This window comes from Limanda limanda, chromosome 15 (genome assembly GCF_963576545.1).
Source record: "Limanda limanda chromosome 15, fLimLim1.1, whole genome shotgun sequence".
NCBI lineage: Eukaryota > Metazoa > Chordata > Actinopteri > Pleuronectiformes > Pleuronectidae > Limanda > Limanda limanda.
Genome location: NC_083650.1, coordinates 22,366,274 through 22,389,836, shown reverse-complemented (window position 1 = coordinate 22,389,836; position 23,563 = coordinate 22,366,274). Strand labels below are relative to the sequence as shown.

General features: G+C 39.1%; 1 protein-coding gene across 1 annotated transcript in view; it reads left to right on the top strand.

Annotated features, from left to right (window-relative positions):
- The window catches only part of LOC133020802 (stromal membrane-associated protein 1-like), a 98,518-nt gene that overhangs the window by 55,580 nt on the left and 19,375 nt on the right, over positions 1-23,563 (top strand). Inside the window, exons 7-8 of the mRNA XM_061087513.1 lie at positions 10,372-10,435; positions 23,142-23,266. Coding sequence (XP_060943496.1) covers positions 10,372-10,435; positions 23,142-23,266 — 189 coding nt within the window. The remainder of the gene's footprint in view (positions 1-10,371; positions 10,436-23,141; positions 23,267-23,563) is intronic.

The following is a 23,563-nucleotide window of genomic DNA, read 5'->3' as shown; positions in this document are numbered from 1 at the left end:
ACATACGTTGGCTTCTTTTACTAACTGCTCAACAGAAACAAAGCTCTGTTTCTTTCTGTATTTCATTTAAATAAAATATCACGGAGGTAAATCAAACCATTGTAGAACAACTACCTCTACTGCCGCTCCAGCAGCAGGAGCTTTGATTGCCTCTGTTAGAGTCCTTCTTGTCTGCAGCTATCTGTCTCATGCCTCCCTCAATCATCCTCATGTTTATTCTCATTCTCCTCTCCGTCCTCTATTTCCTCTCCCTGTTGTGTTTGTCCTTTGTGTTTCTCCCTCCCTCCTTCCCTCCCGCGCCCCTACACCCTCGCTCTCCCCGCTAACCAATTTGCACCCTCATCTCCTGCTCGTCCCCTTGCACAATATTTGTTTTCCTCTCCCTCTTTTTTTAAAGTGTTGTCCGCTCTTTGTTTGTTCCATCACCTCAGTCTGCCTCTGCTCTGAGAATAAGACGCTTGTTTCATCTGCCTCTCGTACGTGTGATGGAGGACAGTGGAGCTCTGTGTTGTGTAAGGCTGTTGATTGCAGTCGCAGTGGAGACTGTGCAGTAGCAGCATCTCTGAGAGGGGGCACGCTCTGCAGGTGTGTGTGTGTGTGTGTGTGTTTTGTGGGTTCCAGGTGTTATTTGTGCAGGTTAGGTGGTGACACATGCCCCCCTGAGCTAGAATGGTGTTTCTTTTGAAGGCCGTCACCCACCAAAGATGTAGAAAATCACGTGTTATCAGTTTTTTTTTAGCTGTTTTTTCCTTTACTTTGCATCAACAGTCCCCAAAATTGGAGACATTTTGGTTTAGTCAAGATTGAGCAGTCATATGAGAAACATGGGGAGGTCTTCTGTCATCAGACCAAAATGGTGTTTATTGCACACATTCAAAAGATGATTTATGACTTTACCAAACAAAGACCGGCTTCTTTCTCAGTGGCACCAACTGAGGACCAAAATCTCACAACGTGAGAGTTTCTATGACCCAAGACTTTGATCCAACCAACTGGAAAACAACCTGAATTATGTAAAATACACTGACCTTGAACAAAAAAAAATCTAATTTCAAGAGAGTGGCCTAGATTTATTTATTTAACTATGACATTTCAGCCCCATGTTTCTCAGTGAACCCAGAGATCATTTTTACAGTTCAGATCAAGATTATACGGAGCCACTCTGATGGATTTAAAGGATTCAAAACATATTAAATGTACACATGCAATTTTAAACATACTAATAATACTAATAACAGGTGTTTGTGCTCTTCATTATATGGATGTAATGTTCTTAATCAAAGAAAACAAGAGATACTTAATTAACTAAAATCAATAGAACACTCTGATGTAGTCTTTGAGATCAAATATGTCAGTTAGGTCAGCCCTTGATCAGATTTTTCTATGATCTAATATGATCAGAGGTTTACCTGACAATGATGTGATTTTAGCTGTTATTTACAAGACAATATAATAATAATATTAAGCATTATATTTTATTTTTATAGGACTTTGTAACATATATCCTTACAAAACGTCTCCTATTGGATAAAATACACATTGCAAATAATCTACCTACATTTAAGTCTGCATGTCTACATGCATCAAAGTTGTGTATACAAACATGAATTCATATACATAAACATAAAGCACCTAGCCAAAATAAGCACAATTAAAGAAATGGATTTGGCAGGTTTTTCAAACAAACCACAGATACAGGGCCGGGTCTAGGCAGGGGCAAGAGGGGGCCTGGCCCCCTCAAATAAATGTTGTGCCCCCTCAAACTAAATCCCAATTTATAATAATAATAATATAATAAAGCACAATGCCCCCTCAAGATTTGTGGCTGCCCCCTCATACATGCCTGTCTAGACCCGGCCCTGCACAGATATAGCAGATTTGATGGAAAGTGAAGGCTGCTCCAAGATTAAGAGCTTCACCCTCAAAAGCCAGAGTTGCCTCTCGATATAAAATGATCGGACAACCTCTACTGCAACTAAATGAGACGAGGTCAGATGCACGCAATCATGTACGTCATGCAAGTTTAAGATAACTGTATATTTTACTGTAGACCAATGATGGGAGGCAAGAAGTGGAGTAATGGGGGACTGAGGAGTCGGTTCACATGTTGGGTCTAAAAGATTTGACATAGAGTGATTACAAACTCAAAAAGAGTTGTAAGGATGTAATGTTCAAACATCTTCTCAAACAGCTGTTATAGTGTTAAGAAAACAAATTGTTGCCTGAATGTCTTTGATGGATACCTTGCATAACTTATGCAACTAGTGCACATTGTTGGTGTAGCTGGCAACTCTGTAGGAATATTACACAGTAGAAAAGACTGATTATTGCAAGTAAACAGGTAGTTACACTAATCTAAATGAGAAAGGATGCAGCTGTTTATTACAGGGGCTTGAGTCCCTTAGGGAGCAGCCATGGGTTTGATTCCCACCCAGCTCTCCGTCCAGATTATCTCCACTGTCCTATCAATAAGATAATGGTGAAAAAATGATGTTTACTAGAAGTTCTGGTACCAGAGATAACACAGTTTAATAGCCTGTTATTTACAATGGCATGTTGAGTCAAAGGAAGTGATGCAGATTGGGACTGTTCCGCAGTTTAGAAAGTTATTGCTTAGTAGCAAATTTAAATGAAGGAAACTTTTACTGTTGACCTATAGCGTGCACTCAGGTAGATATGGGCTCATTAAGTCAGAAATACTGCTGGGAGCAAATCCATTTAATGCCTCATAGTGAAAATTACAATTCCATACTTAGGGGAGAGCAATACCTGCTCTTGGTTTGAGTTAAAAGGTTTTCAACTTTATTTATTGGATTTTTTTTTTCGACAAATGCAGAAATCAAGATGAGATCAAAACGAAAGGCAGAAAAAAACTTTCTTCAGGGTCAACTTGAGACTTAATTAATTGACAATTGATCGGTATAGAGAACCGATAAAATAAGACTCAGAACGTTGATGTGTCTTTATCAGGGTGATACATGAGGCTGCTGCTTGTACTAGTCATGTGACTTAAAATATAACCATACTGGTAAGGTTTAAACTGTTAACTGAACCTGAACTGTCTTACAAACCACATAATTTGCTCCTTACTATTATTTACCATTTAGCCTCCGCAGCAGCAGCAGCTTTCTCTTTTCCCTCCTCTCTAATGTTTGACCTGTTGTGCACGTGCTGAACGTGATAAAAGACTACATGCTGTAACGTAAATGCCAGACACACAAGCTGCTTCCTGCTTTCAAACAGCTACTTATCGTCTCATCGAGCACTTTTTATAACTGCATTATCTCATGCTTTGATGTAATTAGGATGCCACAGGTACCCAAGGGATCTGAGGTCCAGTTTCATGTACTTAATGAATATTTATATTCAGCTTCACCGTTTCTGGAAGCTCGCTCGCTATCGTGATTAATTCTTTGCTTCGCGAGTCCCCTGGCGTTGGTTTGTCAGCATAAATTAAGAAATATTTCAGAAATATTTAAAATCCTTTTCTAACTTCATTTGTTGAATATTTATCATGTTGAATTTAATCTGGAGATGCTGGAAACCGTTAATTATCAACTATGGTCACAACTATATATAGTACAAGGTCTTTCTAATAAAACTGCTCTGATCTGAGCGTATATTATCATTCTTGACCTTGGGATTTTGCCCTTTGAGTTAACGGAAGAACATTAACGTAAAGGAAGTTTGCGCTTTCCATCAGGACTGACTCAAGTTTCATTGTTGGTCACTTTGACTTGGACTGTCATCCTTCCTAGCTCAGCAAAACCTAAAAAAGTTTCCTCATCCAATCGCTGCCACATACAGCTGCTTATTTTATGTTTGCAGCCTTTTAGCAGCACAAAGAGCAGGATATTTGCCATTGTTGGTGACTTTTTAATTTCAAACACATGTAATTGCATAGATGCTATTGGAATTAAAATCTGTTCTATCTACCAATCCCAGAAATCTCTGTCAATCTGTGGAACACATATCTTGAGAAAAAAACTACATGGTCATACCATCATTGTGCTTTATTATGTTATTATAGTTTATTATTCTACACATTTTTATGTACTTTGTGTATTCATTTTCTTCTTCAACTTATTCTTACATTTGTATCTGTTTCGTTTATTTTACTACGTGTTTTAGACTGCTTTTTGATTTAAAATAGGTTTCGTTTCATCTTATCTCTGTGTTGTTTTGATTTCTATGTACAGCACCTTGAATCTACCTCACTGTATGAAATGTGCTTTATAAATGAAACTACCTTGCCTATTGTTGACCTATTTAGTGCAATAAGGAAAACATGTTACATTTAATATTATAAAAATGTGAAGAAATAGGTGACCTGTGCTCTTTGACAGCGGTGGCTCTGACTCATCCACTCAAGTAACATTTTCAACAGCCTGTTCATGATGACATATTATTTTTTGGTACCAAGTGGAGTTTCACTGAACTTTGCAATAACAGGTGAACCGCTCTTTGTGCAGCAGCGGTGGTTCAGCTTTAGGGGTCTGTGGTCTCCAGGAGACGGTCTTTACTCGCTCAATTACTGCAGGTAACTCTTACAATTTCAGAAAGAAAGCTTCAACCCGAATTACCCCAGGCCAAGAAAAACAGTCCATTCTGAAGAGAAATGTTTGGAATGAACACTGCACTAGCTTATACTAATTCAATAACTGCTGTGGCAATGTAAATGATCGTTAATCAAGACAGCAGGTTACCATGGAGGGTTGATGGGCCTTAGCCACTTGTCCCTGTCACTCGTCTTGTCTTGGCGTCAGCAGACGCTGTTGAGTACATGAGGGAGGAACTTAAAGGAGACCCAGACTTTCAGTGTAACAGCCGATGGCTGTTTTCTGCTGTGTATTTGACAGCAATCTGATGTGACAGCTGTCATCAGAGAGTTCGGTTTGCTCAGTGCTTTTCATTCAAACTGGCATCTCTGTCATTGCCAAAGTCTGTTCACGTGGTGGTGGTGGTGGTGGGGAGGTCGGTTATTGATTGCTCGCCTCCTTTCCAATCCCTCTGTCTTTCTCTTGAAACACAACAGAAACTGACAGCCAATCACAGTCTGTTGCTGGCCATATGTCAGCCTCATCACTTGGTGTCAACCTGGATAACTAATTACAAAGGAGAACCCAAACCAGTTTTCAGCAGTGAAACTCAACTCGTCTGTCGGTTTTCAGACTAATTTCTTCCAGCATGTCGATCTGAATCCCTCTGAACGTATTGAGGCTTGTTGTGCACAGTGCAATTTATGGTTTTCTTGTTACTCCATTCTGTGTCTCAACAGCTGTGTGGGTTGCAGCATTGAAAGGCTATGTAATCTCAATTGTGTAACACTGCACATGGTCTGAAATGTCAAAAATCGTATGGACAAGCATAGCAGTCTTTTTTTTCTCGTTGCTTTCTCCCTGCCAATCGTCTCATCGGAGATATGGGCTTTTGTCAGGAGAGCTTCAGGTTCAGATTTGACCAGTTTTTTTCTTACTATTTATTATTTCCCGGGGACTAGGTACCACACTTATTATATAAACTTGCTATATTGCTTATTATTATAAACTTGTTGGCTGTAATGCGACAGATCCACATTAGATAGAATTTCTCCATCAATCACCTTGTTATGAACACTGCACTGTAATATGTGGCAGTTATTTTATTGTATTAGACCATATGGGTCCTAATCCAACATCAGCAAGGAACCTCAGCAATATGAGAATTAAAGGCTAAATATAAGAATATATAAGATATAGTTGACTTATGAGGGTAATACTGACTGACCACATTTGCTCAGAAATCATCAGTAAAACTGTATGGAGATTTTTCAAAGTTAAGTCCAACATTTCCACTGTGGAATAGAACATTTCAGGATACTTCAAAGTACTGTAAAAACACTTTGCTCAATAAGTTCAGAGAGAGAGACTGATATGCCTGTGTTCAGCACCTCTCTGACTACCTACACACTGAATATCAAACATTTTTACTGTATAGATTAAGAGATTTTTCAAAGTAAAGTCCAACATTTTCACTGTGGAATCGAACATTTCAGGATACTTCAAAGTACTTTAAAAACACTTTGCTCAATAAGTTCAGAGAGAGACTGATATGCCTGTGTTCAGGACCTCTCTGACTACCTACATACTGAATATCAAACATTTTTACTGTATAGATTAAGAGATTTTTCAAAGTTAAGTCCAACATTTCCACTGTGGAATAGAACATTTCTGGATACTTCAAAGTACTGTAAAAACACTTTGCTCAATAAGTTCAGAGAGAGAGACTGATATGCCTGTGTTCAGGACCTCTCTGACTACCTACATACTGAATATTAAACATATATACTGTATAGATTTGTTGTATTAATGGGTGTATTTCTTTTCTTCAATTCAGCAAGTGTTTGGTTCAGAAAGTTTTGTGGATGTGTTTGCTTTAATGCTAAGGGGATCGGAGAATTGCTCTCAGTGTGGGCCTTAAAGTGTCAGTGTAAATGCTGTACCAGAGGACTTTATGCTCTGAAAGGATTCGGTTTTAAGCAAAGGGCTGTGAAATGCATTCAGTCATGGCAAATCATTCATCCTTTAATTCCATCAACTCATGTTACCTTACATAATCATTTCTATGAATTCCACATAATGACTTATATCGATTTGCATTTTATGGAAATATAAAACCTAGGTATTTGATATGAACCTGCAGAAACCCTTAGTTGAGATATTTAGTATTGGTGTCAGAAGAGAAATATAGATAGTGCAGCCTTTTAATGATATTTTTACGTATTTAGCTGAAAATTATATCAAGACTGTTCAAGACTGTTACACGCTGGGCAGATGAATTTGATTTAGGCCTGCAACTGGAGGCAAATCCACTAAAATGCCAGAAAGTCAAAACAACATATTATGTGACTATAAATAATATAAATGTAGCTTTGTACAGGTAAAGCACTAAAGTTGCTCTTGTTTTAACCGACTGGCTTCAGCTACTTCATTAACGCTAAACTATAACTGACTCATTTACTAGCTGTTCTCTACCAGCTATGAGTAATCAATGCTATTATCTCAATCGTACAGACAGACTCTATTACCTGACACTTCTCCCTGACACCACCTCCGATCTCTAATCATGCACGTTGTAATGAAGCAGAGTCTTCAATGATCTGACTCTTTTCGTTCAGCAAAACAAACTGTACAATCATTTGTTCTAAATGGTCAATTACATGGCGTAAGCGGCTTTAAACGATATAATAGTATCCCACTAAGTAGGTTTTTGACTTTTCCTTATCTTAACCCTACTTTTATCTTTGCTATCATTCTCTGTGATTCCTTAAATGTGACCTATTATGCTCATTTCCAGTTCTGTAGTTTTACTTTGGAACTTATTATTCACAGTTCTAAAAATGTACCTGAAGCGCATCCCCTCAGTGCAGCCTCTGACTGAAACTCTTCTGATTGGCTGAACACAGACTCTGACTGAGGTGCAAGTTCAGCCTGTGATTGTGAGCACCACCTCATCCTCTTACCAGTGTGTGGATTCTTGAAGCTCACTGTCCATGTTTGAACCTGAATCTGAGACAGAACATCACTAACATCGGCATGAACAAAGATTACAAACCGAACTGTTTGGTAAATATTATGTCACGTACCTATTGACAGATATCATGATCCACATATCACACTATCATTGCTAATACAATGTTATTCTGTTGTCACCAAACTAATGTATAGTAAACCTGCACTGTTTGTATGCAGGAGTTCACAGTATATGTCTATAGGACAACTCAGGTATATTGTACCGGGGAATGTCTGAATAAAGACATGTCACTGGTTGACATCAGCTCGTCACAGAAGTGAAAAAAAGACGTTCAGAGCAGACAAATAACTAATGAGCTTTTTCTCTCATGGGGATTACTTTTACATATATTATACATATATTGGACAAAAAGCAGCAGTGAAATAGTCACCTGTTCTATTTCTTTACCTGCACTTCACTGTTGGTCAATTGGAAGGCACGACACCCACCAACCTTCTGCTGCAGTACACAGACCGCTGCTGTTCAAGCTTTGCTGCAGTCTCCACACACATCAATTCGGAGCCAATGCATTCTTGATTAGGTGTGGACATGGTAATTGTTTTCATTGCTTTGGATTGGAACGACATTGAATCTAATGTGGCCCATCGATCTTTTGTTGGGGGGAAATTGGGTTTGTTACCAGCGTTGTAGATCTCTCATGGCCCACGTGCTAACCTTTTATACTCCCTCTCCCTCACCACATTTTTCCCTCTAACATCTATCTCCTCCCGTCCTCCCCTCTTCATACGCCTGCCTCATTCTGGTACCCTTTGACTTTTAATCTCTCCCTCTTTCTCTTCCTATCTGTCTTTTAATTTGTTTTTTTTTCTCCTTTCCACACTGCCTCTTTTTCGTTCTACTTTCCTCTTCGCAGTTCATTTAAAAACTCAATTTGAACGATTGCTTATTATAAACAATATTAGCAGGGAGGTTTACCACTGACAAACAGCTGAAAGGTGTAACCAGCTTGTCTTTGGTATTTTTACTCAATATATGACTGAAAAGATAAAGTAATTAATTATCTATTTTGTCATCCACAGATTTTCTGTCTGTTGGCTAATTGATTTAATGTAAGGACAGAATTTAGGGGAGGTCCTCTATTACATTTGTTTACCTTTACTGTGCCTTTGCTTTACTCAAGGGTATACGAATGTGTATTTACTCTCTCTACTGCCTATTTCCTGACCTCCTGAAACCTTCGTCAAATATCTGTTTAGTCTGAACATTTTTTATTTCTTCATACTAATAGAGCAGATTTCTTGTTGTGGCATATACCTCTTTAAATACAGAATGAGGAACCTTGTAAAATCTTTGTGTTATGTTCATATTTTTCTCCTCCTTTATAAAAGGTCCACTAATCAATATTGTGTATTAACTAAAAAAAGTCTGTGTTTTGAAAGGTGTTGCTTATAGTAACAAATGCACCACTTCCCCGTTTTCCATTCAGTTAATTTGCACCGCTTTCATTAACTCCATAAAGAACAGCAGCAGATACATTATTTCCAATGCAATGCTCTGATGTACTCAATGTACGCTATCTGCACAGCACAGAGAGCAATACAATAAGCATGTGAGTCACTGGAGACCTTTCAGCAGCAGGAACATTCAGCAGCTTAAACAGAGCCAGTTACTTCAGTTGGTGGAGACCCAAGCGGTGCTAAAAGGAGAGTGCATGTTGGAGTTGTATTCATAGGGTGGGTAGAAACATTACTGGAAATAAATGCAAATGTTGCTTTGTGTGTCTCCTGTTTTTTTGCATTCACTGTCACAAATTATTAAGGTGGTAATACTGCACATAAGTGTTGTGTTTACAGCAAAGAAAAAATCACTTAATACCTCCTTTACTGTCTGTATTTCCATCATCTAGCAGTTCTCCTTCCCCTGACTTTTTGTTTTTTCCCTTTTATGCTTTTTGGCACATAACCATGTCCAACAGTCATTCAGTGGGGTTGTATAAATCTATCAGCAGTAATGTGTTTTATTAAGAGAGAAGATCTTCGCTTATCAGGGACCTTGGCCATCAAAACAATACATCTCATGACTAGTGGTTCAATACTCAAAAGGGCCCGCTTAAAAAAAAATCTAAATAAACAATAGAAACTTTGACGTTTTAATGCAGGGTGACTTATCTGTTTTTTTGGGGGGTAAATAACAAGATATGAGACAAAAACTCATCATGATCAGTGACATCCATAATTGGTTTAGAGACTGAAGTCTATGGCTCTGTTCTGGGGCTTTCCTGCTCTTCCACGTGAATACTTGGAAAGCCTGAGGTAGAGAGCCTTTATGGTAAGTGAGGGAGGGAGAGCAGCAGCCGAAAGACAATTTGGCACAGAACATAGCAGCATCGGTGACATCACATGACATTGATTTGGTCAGATTCCGTATGAAAAGGAGGTGTTTGGGGGAAGATTGGTTAGACAGTGGCTTGGAATAGTAGGAGGTAAAGCAGCTTAGATGAGGTGCACAATATGAGCTCTGTCAATTGAATACAAATGAGGGGTTCTGATCATGTGGGCTGGTTCGGAGATCTGCTGCGGTCACCTAAAATATCCTTGACTTAGGCTAAGCTTGACTTTGTAGCCTGCCTGAACTAAGCTAGCCAAATTTTTTAAGGCCAGTGGATGGCACTTTTTGTTTATTAAAGGTCAATATTGAACTGTAATGTCCATATTGTAATTGACTGGTCTAATCCTTACACATAATTGCAAGTATCAATAATAACATGAAATTTAGAGCTTAGAGAAGTCAGCCGGAGCAAATTGGACATTACGACTAACACATTTCTGTTCTTTCTCTCTTTGTCTTTGTGCCTCTCAGCAGACAGAGTGCAGAGCCAGTCCTAAGAAAAGCACAGAGCCAGCTGTGGACCTGCTGGGCCTGGGTAAGACACGACCACTTTTCTACCAAACCACAAAATAATAACCCACTAGCAATAGAATAATTTGGTAGTCTGCCTGATCAGATACAGTGATGGGAAAATGTTTGCTGGAATTGTCTAGTTTGTAAATCTGCTGCATCTATTGCACTTCTGACTGTCCTGGGAGAGGGATCCCTCACATGTGGCTCTCTCTGAGGTTTCTATGTTCTTTCTCCCCCATTTAAAAGTTTTTTTTTAAGGTAGTTTTCCTAACTCGTGTTGAGGGTTAAGGACAGAGGATGTCACACCTTGTTAAACTCTATAAGACAAATTGTGATTTGTGAATATTACCTGTACAAATACAATTTTATTGATTGATTGATACAAATCACAAGTGTAGACACAAACAATGTGCTTAAACTAATAACACAAACACTGATAAATCATAAAACATTGAAGAAAAATCATGAAAGGAATGAAACTTTTAATAAGTAGCTGAGCCTCATTTGGCAGCAAAAACTTCAAATAACCGTCTCGTATCTGTAGATCCGAGCTGCTCAGTGTTCAGGAGGAATTTTGGATCATTCTTCCCACAGAGCGGCTTCAGCTCACAAGTGTGCTCGTGGTGTGAAGGGCTATCTGAAGTTCACTCCACAGAATCTCTCCTGGGTTAAGGTCTGAGCTCTGACCGGGCCCTGACTCCTAAAGGTGGATTTCCTTTGTTTGACATCACTGTGTAGGAAGTTTACTTTGAGGTGTAGCATCATGGTTCTGCTGAACCCTCCAGCTTCTACTGAGATTCAGCCGACAGACAACCCCCTGACATTATCACGGAAGGTACCTTGTTAAAGTTGGGACTTTGTTTTGAACTTTACAGCCCCAGAGGCAACAGAGCAGCTCAGAATCACAATGCTCCTGTGAGGTAGGCTCATGAACAGAAGGATAGTTCACCAAAAAATAAAATTCCCTCATTATCTAGTCACCACTATGCCGATTTGTCTATTAAGAATTCTTTAATGGTCTAACACGTAAGTAGACTGCAGTCTAGTCGAATGCTGGAAGGTGTAATAATGGTTGATTATGTATCCCAAACATGGAGAGTAAACACTTCTGACCTTTAGGCAATTTGATTTTGAATATCAGTTCATTTTAAAATAAAACACATTACCAGACCTAGACCAGACCCTGAACCAAGCTTTCTTGCAATAATTATTGATTAATTTTGGATTAATCAATTGCAATAAATAAGTTATGGAAATTCATAGCGCAATCTGTGAAAGGGAAATCTCCACAAAACCAAAATGAAACAAAACAACTGTAATGGCTGACGAAACCATTGTGGAGTTAATGCCATTAGTGAGCCATCACATGAGCAGTTGCCTTGAAATCAAACTAGAGTCACTCCAATCAAAGGCTGACAAGCTGTTCTATGAAAAGTGTCTGTCTCACTTAAAATTACGCATGGATTCACCAACATTTAGATGTCCTAATTTTCCACCAGCACTGAAAATGCAGAATGCTCTTCTGTATTGAAAATCAATGCACACACATTTAAAAACTGTAAACAATGACACAAAGGGAACCTTTTCAAAGGTAAAACTGTCAGTTCTGTGAAGGTGAAGCTAAAGATCTAACTATACAAATTTTATATTTATCCAGGCTGGGATAAAATATTTCTACATGTGTTCAATTTGCTTGGCATTTGCGAGTGCTCTAGAAAATGCAGTTTATGAATACCTCAAATTATGCTCAAATCATTGTACTGCTCTTCTCCAATTAGCTAAAAAACACCAATTTCTGACCATTTCTGTCCATATGACCCACTGCTCTCCTTCACCACAGCCAGGCTCTCCAGTGCATATACAAGTGTATGAATGTGAACAACTACTATCACCTACTGTCTACTGTCACCAACCAATGTTTATTTCATTAGCAATGTAATGACAGATCAATACTAGAATGGCACTCCAAGGCCCAACAGTTAAATTCAATCAAGTCTTATAGCCACATTACGTTATCTCAACTACACACAGGTGGTGGTAGCAGGTTTCTACCTTTATCTGTTACCATACAGCAGCAGAGAAAACCTAACCCTTTAAATCTGTTAGATGTGGATTTGGATGATGCACACACTCATAGACATCAGTCCCAAAAATGAGGGTTGGAATCTTCACTCTGTTACACAACTGCACAATCACAAGTGATTCTGTGTGTCAAGAAATCCAGCAGAGTGATGCATCCTCTCTTTCAGTTGAATCCTCCTGGTTCATTCATAATCAGATTTTATGATTAAGGACTAAGTCGTAATTCTTTCTAATCAAGTGCCTTGTGAAAACAAGGTATCATAAATTAAGTAGTGCACAGCAGGTACTTCCGACTGTTAGATACATAAATCAACATTTAGTAAAAATTTGTATTGATTAGTCCAGTTATTGGTATTGGCAGATGCACAATAATAAAGGACTGATTTGGATTGGGGCCAAAAGACCTGATTGGGACATTTCTCCTAAGACGCAAGAGCCATACAGGACATTTATCATGGAAGCGAATGTTATGTGTGAAACATGACGCTGCCACAATTTACAATCTGCATGTAAAATGTATAACTGGCAGTTTTGCCATTCACCCATTCACAAAAACAATCACACAGTTAATCTATGGGCAGCACTTTTTCTATAAAAACGGCACGGGGCAATTTGGGGTTCAGTGTTTTGCCCAAGGACACTTCAGAATACGCAAAGGGGAAGACTGGGATCGAACCGTCGATCTTCTGGTCAGTGGACGACCAGTCAGACCCACTGAATAACAGCCATTCCGAGTAGATTCCATCTGCATGCTTTAATATGACCAACTAAATCGTGAGGCTCTCTATTGATTTACTCCTCATTCAAATGAATACTTATTTATATAACCACAAGACGAGAGTGGAAGTGCAACAACAGAGTTTAATGACAATGGATTTGATTAGACACTGAATAACTTGTGACATGCTATTGTTAGCTTGAAGCCAGGGCTAGCACTGTGTCTGGCCCTGGCTGCTTTATGTCAAAGCATGCAAGTAAAAAATCACAAACCAAAATCAAGGCCTGATATTCACTTGTTTCAGCATTTAAAGACTGCGTTTGAAAAACATCTGCCTGACTCCATACTTAGTTATGTTGTATCTATTATAGAATCATAAATTAAATACACACAGTGTCAGTGATTGCAATAAAAGACACCTCAGTTTTCCAGTATAGGGGCTACTACAACTTCAACCGGGCTAATTCTGTTATTACCCTTATTGACTGAAAAACAATCTTATTGTGTCATAACCACTTGCAGGATTTATCATTCATATGAGTTAAACAATGGTGTCAATTACCAAGTTGTCAGTTAAGAGGAAAAAATTGTCACACGTTTCTTTATCTCCTGCACACATGACATTTGTGCTTTACTGAAGAACACAGCAGCAAAAAAACTGGAACGATTAAACGCACCAGAGATATGACATTCAACAAAGGTCACAAGCTGGATTCAAACCTGTGACATTTTGAGCACATGGTATGTGTCTTGGCCCACTATGACCGCCAGGAAATCCTGAACACCACAGAGTAGAGTAAGGCAGGGTTGTTTCAGGGTTTCACCATAAATTTGTAATATTCGATCCCCCATGTTTTCCCAACACAAGGCTGTATTGTATCGGACGACAGCTGAGGCGGGGCAGTGCTGACAGAAGAAAGAGCTGGTGGATGTAGCATTGATCAGAAATTCCTGGTCGCAGCATGGGATTGAGTGAGGGTGGACGCCCTGCTATAAATAACCAATGTACGCACCTTGCAGCCGTGTCCAGTGGATGGGATTTCACACATAATCAATAAGTCAAATACGTGGCACTATGCCCTCAGCAATCAAAAACCCCTTCATCTATCCCTCCACGATTTACGGTTACTTTACTCTGCTGCTGTCAAAGAGACTTTCTCCCTGTGCGTCTGTGTTCCTGTTCAGTTTGATTCACTTTTACAGGCTGCGCTGGTATTAATGTCAACAAAATGTGGGGTTTGTTCCCCCATCAGGTTTTTTTTTGCCTCACGTTTGCAAAAACAGAAATCAGTCTAAAATAAGCTTTTCATTTAACATCTAATATCGTAAAGAAAGCTTCGCTTCGCCTCATTAAAAGACGTTTTATTGATGTGCCTCAGGTCTAGCTGGATGATTTCGGTGTCCCTTGAGGATAAAAAACGTCTGAGAGATGTTCCCTCCTGCCAAAAATAGATCCGTTCAGGAACGGCTGAATCAATTTCAAAAACTTTTATTGATGGAGGGCCCTGTTTGTTGTCCGTCCGTCTCACTCCCAGCTCAGTCCTCTCCTGTAATGGCTCTGATATGGCGCTGAATGGACTTCCATTCACATTGTCCTCTCAAGTGTTATGGGAGCAGCAGTGTTCACAGTGAGTCTTGGAAGCAGCATAGTAACTCTCAACAATAACACAGGAGGAGAGAATGCTTCTGGCTTCTTTGCTCCAGAGAGAAGAGAGGGAGGGTAATATGGGAGATGCACAGTCCTACAAAACAATCAAAAATGTCTGCTACGTCCACACTAAGTTGACTAAATGAGAAAATGCGTGATTCTCAAATCCTGAAACTAAGCTTTTAAGTAGGGCTGGGCAAGTTAACTCGTTTTAATCGAGTTAACTCAAGTGATGAGTTAACTCGATTGTTTATCCGCCAATTATTTTCTTTTTTCCTGTTCTGCAGCAGTCAGCAACAGACTTTCACAAAATAAAAGCCTGACTTTCACAATAAAACAATAAATAATCAAACCTGAGTGAATGCGAGATAAAATAATTAATCGAGTTAACTCATCACTTGAGTTAACTCAATTGAAACGAGTTAACTTGCCCAGCCCTACTTTTAAGTAATGACTGCAGTAGCTACATCTTGAAACACACTACATTTGAGCATTGGCTCTGATCTGTGTCCAGTCTGGTACTTATATTAACTGAAATTACACATCTGCCCATGGGAAAAGTCAGAAGATAGTGAAGACAATTTGCTGGAATAATTATATACACAGCAGCAGATGATATGCATGATAACATATATTTGAAGAATAAAACCTTCTTTATTTAATATCTGGCACATCAAAGTAACAGGCTAAGCTTTTTATTTCTTTCAATATTTCTTTCAACCTGTTTGATCTAAACACGGTAGATCTGAAGCTTACTTCAAACAATCATCTGGGGACTTGTTGTAACTATGTAGTATAATGTTTCTTCAGTTTTACTGTCAAAATAAAACAACCATAGGATGAAACCATTCAAGCTTTATTTGTGTTCATCTTGTCAGACACCTTAATGAGCATAACATATTGGTTTGTGTGAAGGACTTATGGTCACTGCCTTGTTAGCACAACGTCTCTATGGCCCACAGTTAAAATCATTATTGTGAATTTATTCAGGTGTCTAACAACAGGAAAAAAATGTGTCTGTAAGAGGATATAAATTGTGAGTCTGGCTGTATTAGAACATGGTGTAGGGTGAACAGAAGAAGACAGGACAAAGGTTTAACCTTGTCCCTGTCACTCCTGTCATACAATGTGTTGGCTGTGAAGCAGAGTTTGGTTCTGTTGTGACTAAGATAGACACTGATCAAAACAGAAGGAGGCTGCGACCCATGAAGTGGTTCTGTTCTGCGATTTCCCTCCACCCATATGTTGAAGTGAACTCGGGAAAGACACTGAGACCCGAACTGCTCCCAAGAGTCAGAATATAACACCTGGCACGGTAACTCGCTGCCATTGTGAGTAATTGAGAGGAAAACTGTAAAACCCTTAGAATGAAAGCACCTTATAGATGCAGCCATCAGAAGAGGAAATATGGAAAAGAAGAAATTAAGCCTAATTTATCTGAGAAGAGTATTTTATGGGACTTTTTTGCCTTTAATTGATGGTGATAGTCGGGAGAGAGGAAACACCGGGAGGGAGAGGAGAGGACGGAGAGTGACTGGGACGCAAAGATTCTACTATAAGGTCAACCCCCAATCTTTTCAATACACGAGTGGCTTTTAAAAATATCCAGTTATGAGTGGAATTGCTATAAACAAAGCTGCATTAACCTTAAAGGGGGATAAATGTCCCCCTGTTGTCCCCCGAGGGCCACCCACCACCTCAGGTCCTCAGTAGCCTACGTTGTTTATGTGCCCTGTCCTTTCCAAATTGTTCCAGTCCAGCGCACACAGCAGACTATATACATGACTGTATCATTATAAGCCCAAAGACCCAGAGACTATAGTTCGCCTATATGGGAAAAAATGCCCTTAATGTGCAATGGGGGTCTCTAATTCAAAAAAATAACAAAAGACCGCTTTTAATGATGTTGTGAAGCAGTGACTCAGATGAGGTAATGTATTAAAGTCTCATTCACTTTATGCAGCAACCTTCCATGAACAATTGTGATTCATTATGAGTGACCAATTCCAACAGTGGGAGATTTCTCTGGGTCTGAACACTTTGCATAATGTAAGTACACAAGTCAACCAAATATAGAACATAGGGCTAGTCGTTTTATTTTAATGAGGAATTCTTACATATTTCATCTTAAATGTCACTTTCTTTCATGGTAATGTGATAGAATTCATATGCATTGTTCAGATGAATGCAGTGAAGCACTTTCAGGCTCTGGGGCATAGGGTAGTTGCTCACTTTGCACAGTTAGTATTTCAGCTTATGCTGTTATCCAGCTTTGTGTTGATGAACTTAAAACCAAACAATCCCTTCTTCTCGGTCTGTTGATTGGTCTCACTCTCAGAATTGTGGAAATGCAGTTTATTTTTGTCCTGCTTCACGGGCTCCATTTGCAAATCCATAAATAATGTTTGGATTTGCAGCAAACCACCAACAAAAGAATGTGATGTAATATATGAATTGTTCAATTGACAAAAACAGGACATGCTAATTATTTTATCCCCTGTAAACAAACATAACCAGTTTGAAGTAATAGTGTGTCACTCTTCCTCACTTGCCTCTACATAATGACTCTTCCTACCAGGAGCTAATGACTAACTGGGCTAATGTCCTCTCTTTCTGGACTCCAACAATCACACACAGGGGAGTGGGCAAACTTCATTTCATGCCCTAGTTGTGTTTTGGGGAAAAGTGGGTTAAATTAACATATCTCTTTGGTTTATGGCTGTAGCAACACTTTAGGAGATCAAAACCACTGAATTTGTATTATTGACAGGACGGAAAACATGTGATACAGCATTTTGACCAGTGGGAAAACAAAATTCAAAAAGGATCTCCACATGTGTTTATGTAAAATCGTATTTGGGTTATTGGCTTTAGAATCAGTCCAGGGCTTAATCGGCTGAGATATTTTAGCCCTTGTGTTGGCGGCCAAGTCCTTAATGTGACAGCCCCCCGCTGCTGAATGAGGTCACTGTATTCATTGAAAACACTGGGAAGCCCTATATATATACAGTATGTCTATAAGTGTGTGTGTGTGTGTGTGTGTGTGTGTGTGTCTGTGTGTCTGTGTATACACTCGGGGCTAAGGGGTTCAGGCTGATTATAAAACACCCCCCCCAGCTGAACTAGTGGTCTGTTACCATGGTGAGGTAGGGAGTGCTCACAAGAAGCGGCTCCATCACGTACTAAAGGATGGTGGGCACATTGCCCGCCATGGCAGCGATGATGATGATGAGAATGATGGGCCCTATTCTCCCCACGGCTCATAATGGGCGAGAGAGTTTTTGGTAAAGTGGGGAGCACAGTGTTAGAACATGAAATCCTCTACCTTCCACTGTTCAGTTTCAATATGCACACCTGTCATTCCCGGCCCCCGAGGTGATAATCCTAATCAAAGTAGGTTTTATTCTTCAAGCACCTTTTAGGGCCATTTACAAAGTGATTTCAACAGTCCAAATAAAATCCCATAGTTCATAAAGGAAATGAGGGGATCACAAGATGGAAAGAGGGTAAAACATAAAGAGAATAGGTTAAATAAGGATGGAAGATGTAATAGTCAAAGTCATTATTTGAGAACGAGATTTGATGTGGAGCGATCTTTTCTTGACCCCCCCTCCCCCCACAGTAAATGGTTTTCCATGTACCCTGTTGTCTCGCTAAAGGAACTCAGTCTTATTCACACTTTCAAAAGGCTAAATTATGGATGATTCATCACTATAGTTATATAAATGACCTCAGCTGCTCACTTACTCTCACACACACACACTGATGTCATTTTTCACGTACTTCCTTTCCACCCCCTGCCTGCCTCTCCATCACTCCCTCTCACTTTCTCTCAGATGGGTGTACATTGTGTACCAGGGGTTCGCTCTCCATCAGAATGGGAACAGGTTCTTTATTTGGACACCACAGGTTCTTCATGATGATAATGTTCTTTAAAAAAACATTAATATCAGTTCAGCTCACATGTTTGATCTGAACTAATTCAGATAAAGAATTACATGAGGCTTCAATTTGCTGCAGATGATTCTCCCTATCAATCATCAGATAAGTCCCTTATGAATGGTAGGGGGGGCACCAATTGCTTGACTGAATCTATAGAGTCAGTTAGTTTTTGTGGGGCCTTCTTTTACAAACCCTTGTGATGGGAATTTTTGTATTTAGATATGTTTAACGAAACAAATTACATTTATGTAGAAGAAGTTTACTGAAAGATGTGTTTCTGTGTTGGGTTTAACAGCAGGGGCCAATCAAGCATGCAACAAGAGGGTTATAGGTGTTAACTGACCAGAAGACAGGGGTCTGAAGAGAAACAGGTTTTCAGACTCAAGGCTTCTCTTGAGTCTGAGTAGAATCAACATGCCATCATGTTGTAAAACTTCAAAGGAGATCTACTTTATGATGCAGACCAAATGGTTGGTCTTCCTGGTCAGGACGTGCGGAGAGCTGATTGGTCTATTATATTCTGATGTGAAAGGAGGAGTTAAACCAGTATAAATGTATGCATTTCCCATTGTTCACTGCCATTGCCTCATATCTGTCACCGTGGTATGAGCTCTGTGCCACGACTGCAGTTGTTGAATTAAACTTCCAGATTGATAATTGCTTGCTTGTCCTTGGTATAGAAATTCCCATAACACCCTCTTTAGATAAGCAATTTTGTTGCATTTCCTCTGTTTTTGGTTTCATGTTTTGAATACCTGCTTGGTCCCATACATTTGTCAAATAATTCTTAATACCTCAAAACTTACACCAGCATGCATTGCAAGACGACCCTGAATCTCTGCAGCCATCGTTAACTGGCTTAACAATTGTGATGGTATGTAACCGAAAAAGTGACAGACCACTGTGACGTCATCCATTCCTTCGTGAGCTGCGGTTTTGAAGCCTCAAGTTTGGCATTTGACACCGGGCGCAGGACGCACCAGAGCCCAGCTGCTACGTGTGAAGTCACTGTCAGCAAAGTCATCTTCTGTGATCCAAGGTGAGAGATAAGAGTTAATATTCACATTGATGGCAGGTTGATATTGTAATTGATTAATGTTTTAAAGCAATCAGCTGTAATAAGAGACAGACCAAGTTTCCTTAAGGATACAATTCATTAATCTAATGAAACTATAACATTATTAAACTTTTGGTGTCTCCTGTTGCTGTTTGTACTAAATTTTGATTGAAATGATCTCATTATCTAAGTTACATCACAGAACACTTCTATTGATTATTATTTATTCTCCCAGTTGAATGAATGAAGTATAGTTCTACGTTTCTTGAGCATTAAGATTATGTTTGTTCGTGGTTGTCGTCTGTTTTTTGCAAGTTCTGTTCCTTTCATAGTTGATGATATGCGTCCAAATATAAATGGTAATGATTCTTTCTCTCTGTTGTAGGAAAAACATTACTGAGTGCAGTGATCCATCATGGTATGTTCACCCACATAATGTCACTGCAGTAAGTATGAGCTCCGTTGTATTACTATTTAATGCAAAACTAAACCGCATAAGGTTATTTTTTACATCTAAGTTCAGGAAGTCATTTATTTGTCAGATTATTGTGTTGAGCTTATGGTATAATAGCTCTGTTTCTCCTTTTCTCTGTAGCCCACATTATGATTCATTTCTAACTATTACAATGTCTTTTTTTTTTTTCAGACACAGTGTGGGTCATACCCGTTACAGCTGTAAAGAAGTACCTGCTCCAGCTCCACCTGCAGTAATAAGACTTGAAGAACATCACTACATATGCTCATTGTTCAAGTGGATGCCTTGTGAACGTCCTCACTAAAGTCTTATCTCTATTTCTGCTGGAAGGACTCACCATATGTAGAATAATGTTTTTAAATGCTTTTAAAGTCATTAAAGTCCAACTTGGGCAACAGTGAAATGTTCATGTGTGACAGTTTGTTTGCTGTTAAGGTTCTTAATGGATTTTTTAGCACCAAACATAAAAAGTGTTATTTTGGTTAATATAGTATTTTTTATGTTTGACAATTGATGCCACAACATCAGTTCACATTCACTGCAAATGACATCTTTCTTCAATTGTCACTATTGATTCATTGTGGGCACATTTCAGATGACAGTAAAAGAAAAACACTTAAGAAGTGGTGTGCAGGTCCAGGGGCAGGTCCAGGGGCAGGTCCTGGGGCAGGTCCAGGGGCAGGTCGAGGTCCAGGTCCAGGGGCAGGTCCAGGGGCAGGTCCAGGGGCAGGTCCAGGGGCAGGTCCAGGGGCAGATCCAGGGGCAGTTCCAGGGGGCCCGGCTGAAATCTATTGGCCCTTTAGGTGCCCCTGTCCTGTCAATAATCTTTTCTTTAGAAGATTAGGTCTCTTATTAACAATACTTAAAATCCTATGACAGTGTTTTAACTTTTCATTTTCTAAACATTTTTAAATACGGAATATTATTGAGCAAGGAACAATTTGATGTTTATGCAGCTCTGATCAAAGTTACAGAGCTCACAGTAAGGGAGTAATGTTCGTTAAACTGAATCAGGAATTGCGCGTGGACGTTGGACATATAATCGGCCCGTCTGTGAAGATTTGTTGCCCCTTTTTGCCCCTTGGTTCAGAAAAATCTGCCACTGGATATTAATAAAATGAACGTCATGCTGTAAGACTTGTTTTTAATCAAATATTAGTAATTTTATCATTCAATTCAATTCAAATGAGTACAGGTATGAAAAACGTCCTTTTTGACTTTTCACACTATATGACCATTTTTATACACTCAATAGTTATTACTTAGGCCTGTGCCCTCTCTGCTTTTAAAAAGACAAATTTAATCAATACACTATTAAAAAACAATTGTCCATTCTTCTTTGTTTCTGATCTTGTGAGGAAAGTGTAGTTTAAGAGTTGTTAAGCATGAAGCTACAGTTATTCCAATTGCGAATTCAAGAAACAAGCTTTACGCCACATTGTCAATACATTGATTCGTTTTTGTGAGCCATGGATTCATGGAAATACGTTTTATTTATTAAATTTCTCATGGCCTAGAATGAACTCTCTCAAAATCAGCCACCGATCTACACCAATCAGCCACAACCTGCAGTTACCATATGAGACGCTGTGGCTGATCGGTGTAGATCTGCAGTCACTGATGATTAATCAGTACGTCGCATTCCCAAGGGAGACTCATAAATAAACTAGTTGTCAACATCTTAAGGAGTGCAGTCATCCTGAGGATGTTCTAAATTATAAGTGTGTTAATTATAAATTGAGCTGTGCTGTGAGCTCTTGAAACGTGTCGATTTATTTCCTGCATATCTACAGAGGTAGTTTTGAGGCGTTTCTATTTCTATCAGCGCCTTCACTTTTATTGTGATATTGATTTTCTATTATCTCTGCTCATTAATTCTCTTGTCTTTATTTTTATGATATGACGGTCTCATCTTTATGTTTATTTATCCGACTCAATAAGTGTTTTCAATCCATCTGTTTGTACTTGTATTTCCACTTAGTGCATCATAAACACACACACACACGCACAAAAACAAAAATATGTCGTAAAAATGCTTCCACACTTGACTGTGGTTGTTTAATTGCTTCCCCAGATTTGGTGTCGCCAGCTGTTCACCTCATCCTTTATATTAAGAATGCTTTTTGATTAAAATACACATTAATTTACCTTTTTGTTTTTCCAAGTTTCTTTAATTTTAAAATTTAAATTGGTGCAACATTTGGATTGAAACAACACTAATGTCTCAGTCAAAATGTACTATGTTATATACATTTCATATTATAAATATCAATACTTTGGTATTGGTAAAGTCTTAAAGTCTTGTTTTCTATGTTTTCTATGTTTTTATGTTTTGAATTAATCTAATAAAATTATTATTTTAACGTGTTTAAATGATAGTTTTAAAAACAGTGTCAGCCCAAGGTCCATGTAGTAGCTGCTCTGGATCTTTAAACTACATCACATTCACTGGATTTTGCTTAGTTGTCATTGAAATGAAGATTCCGATTTCCATTCTCCTGAGCATTTAAAGGACGCTTGTCCTTGTTAGTTTAAATGCTAATATTCAATTTCCTAAAGTCCATTCAGAAGCTGCTCATCAGGATGATTATTGATTCGAATCAAAATGCTGTTTTATCTCCTCACTGTAGATACAAAATCTGTACCATGAGTAGAATTAATGAAAAAATATTTTCAACATTGTCAATCAAATTACTTTCTGCCATATGTTCGTGGAGATACAAATGGCGATACACATTATCTGTCTTTAAATGAAATTAAATTTTTTTTGTTGATATATGTTGTAAAGAAATTACATTTTCCCCAGATGCCCCAGAGGGTGGTGCTGGGAAGAGCCCGGGCGGTGCTGCACCAATCAGCGATGACCTGGACATCTTTGGACCAATGGTCTCCAATCCTCTCCCCTCAGCCAACAACACACAGCAGGCCCAGGTGAGGCATGCGCGCGCACACACACACACACACACACACACACACACACACACACACACACACACACACACACAGAGAGGCTTTCATTATGTGCTTATCACTGCAGGCAGGCTGCAGCATAGAGAGTCTGTGGAGACTCATATGAAGCAAATACACACGGACACACACCGGAGCACATTCACAAACACGCCATCTCTCTCCGACACACAGTCTCTGAGGATCATGCTGAAGTAAACTGTCAAGGACTCTCCTTTATTGAAACAATTTAAGGGATGTCCTTCAAAGGAGAGAGTAGGT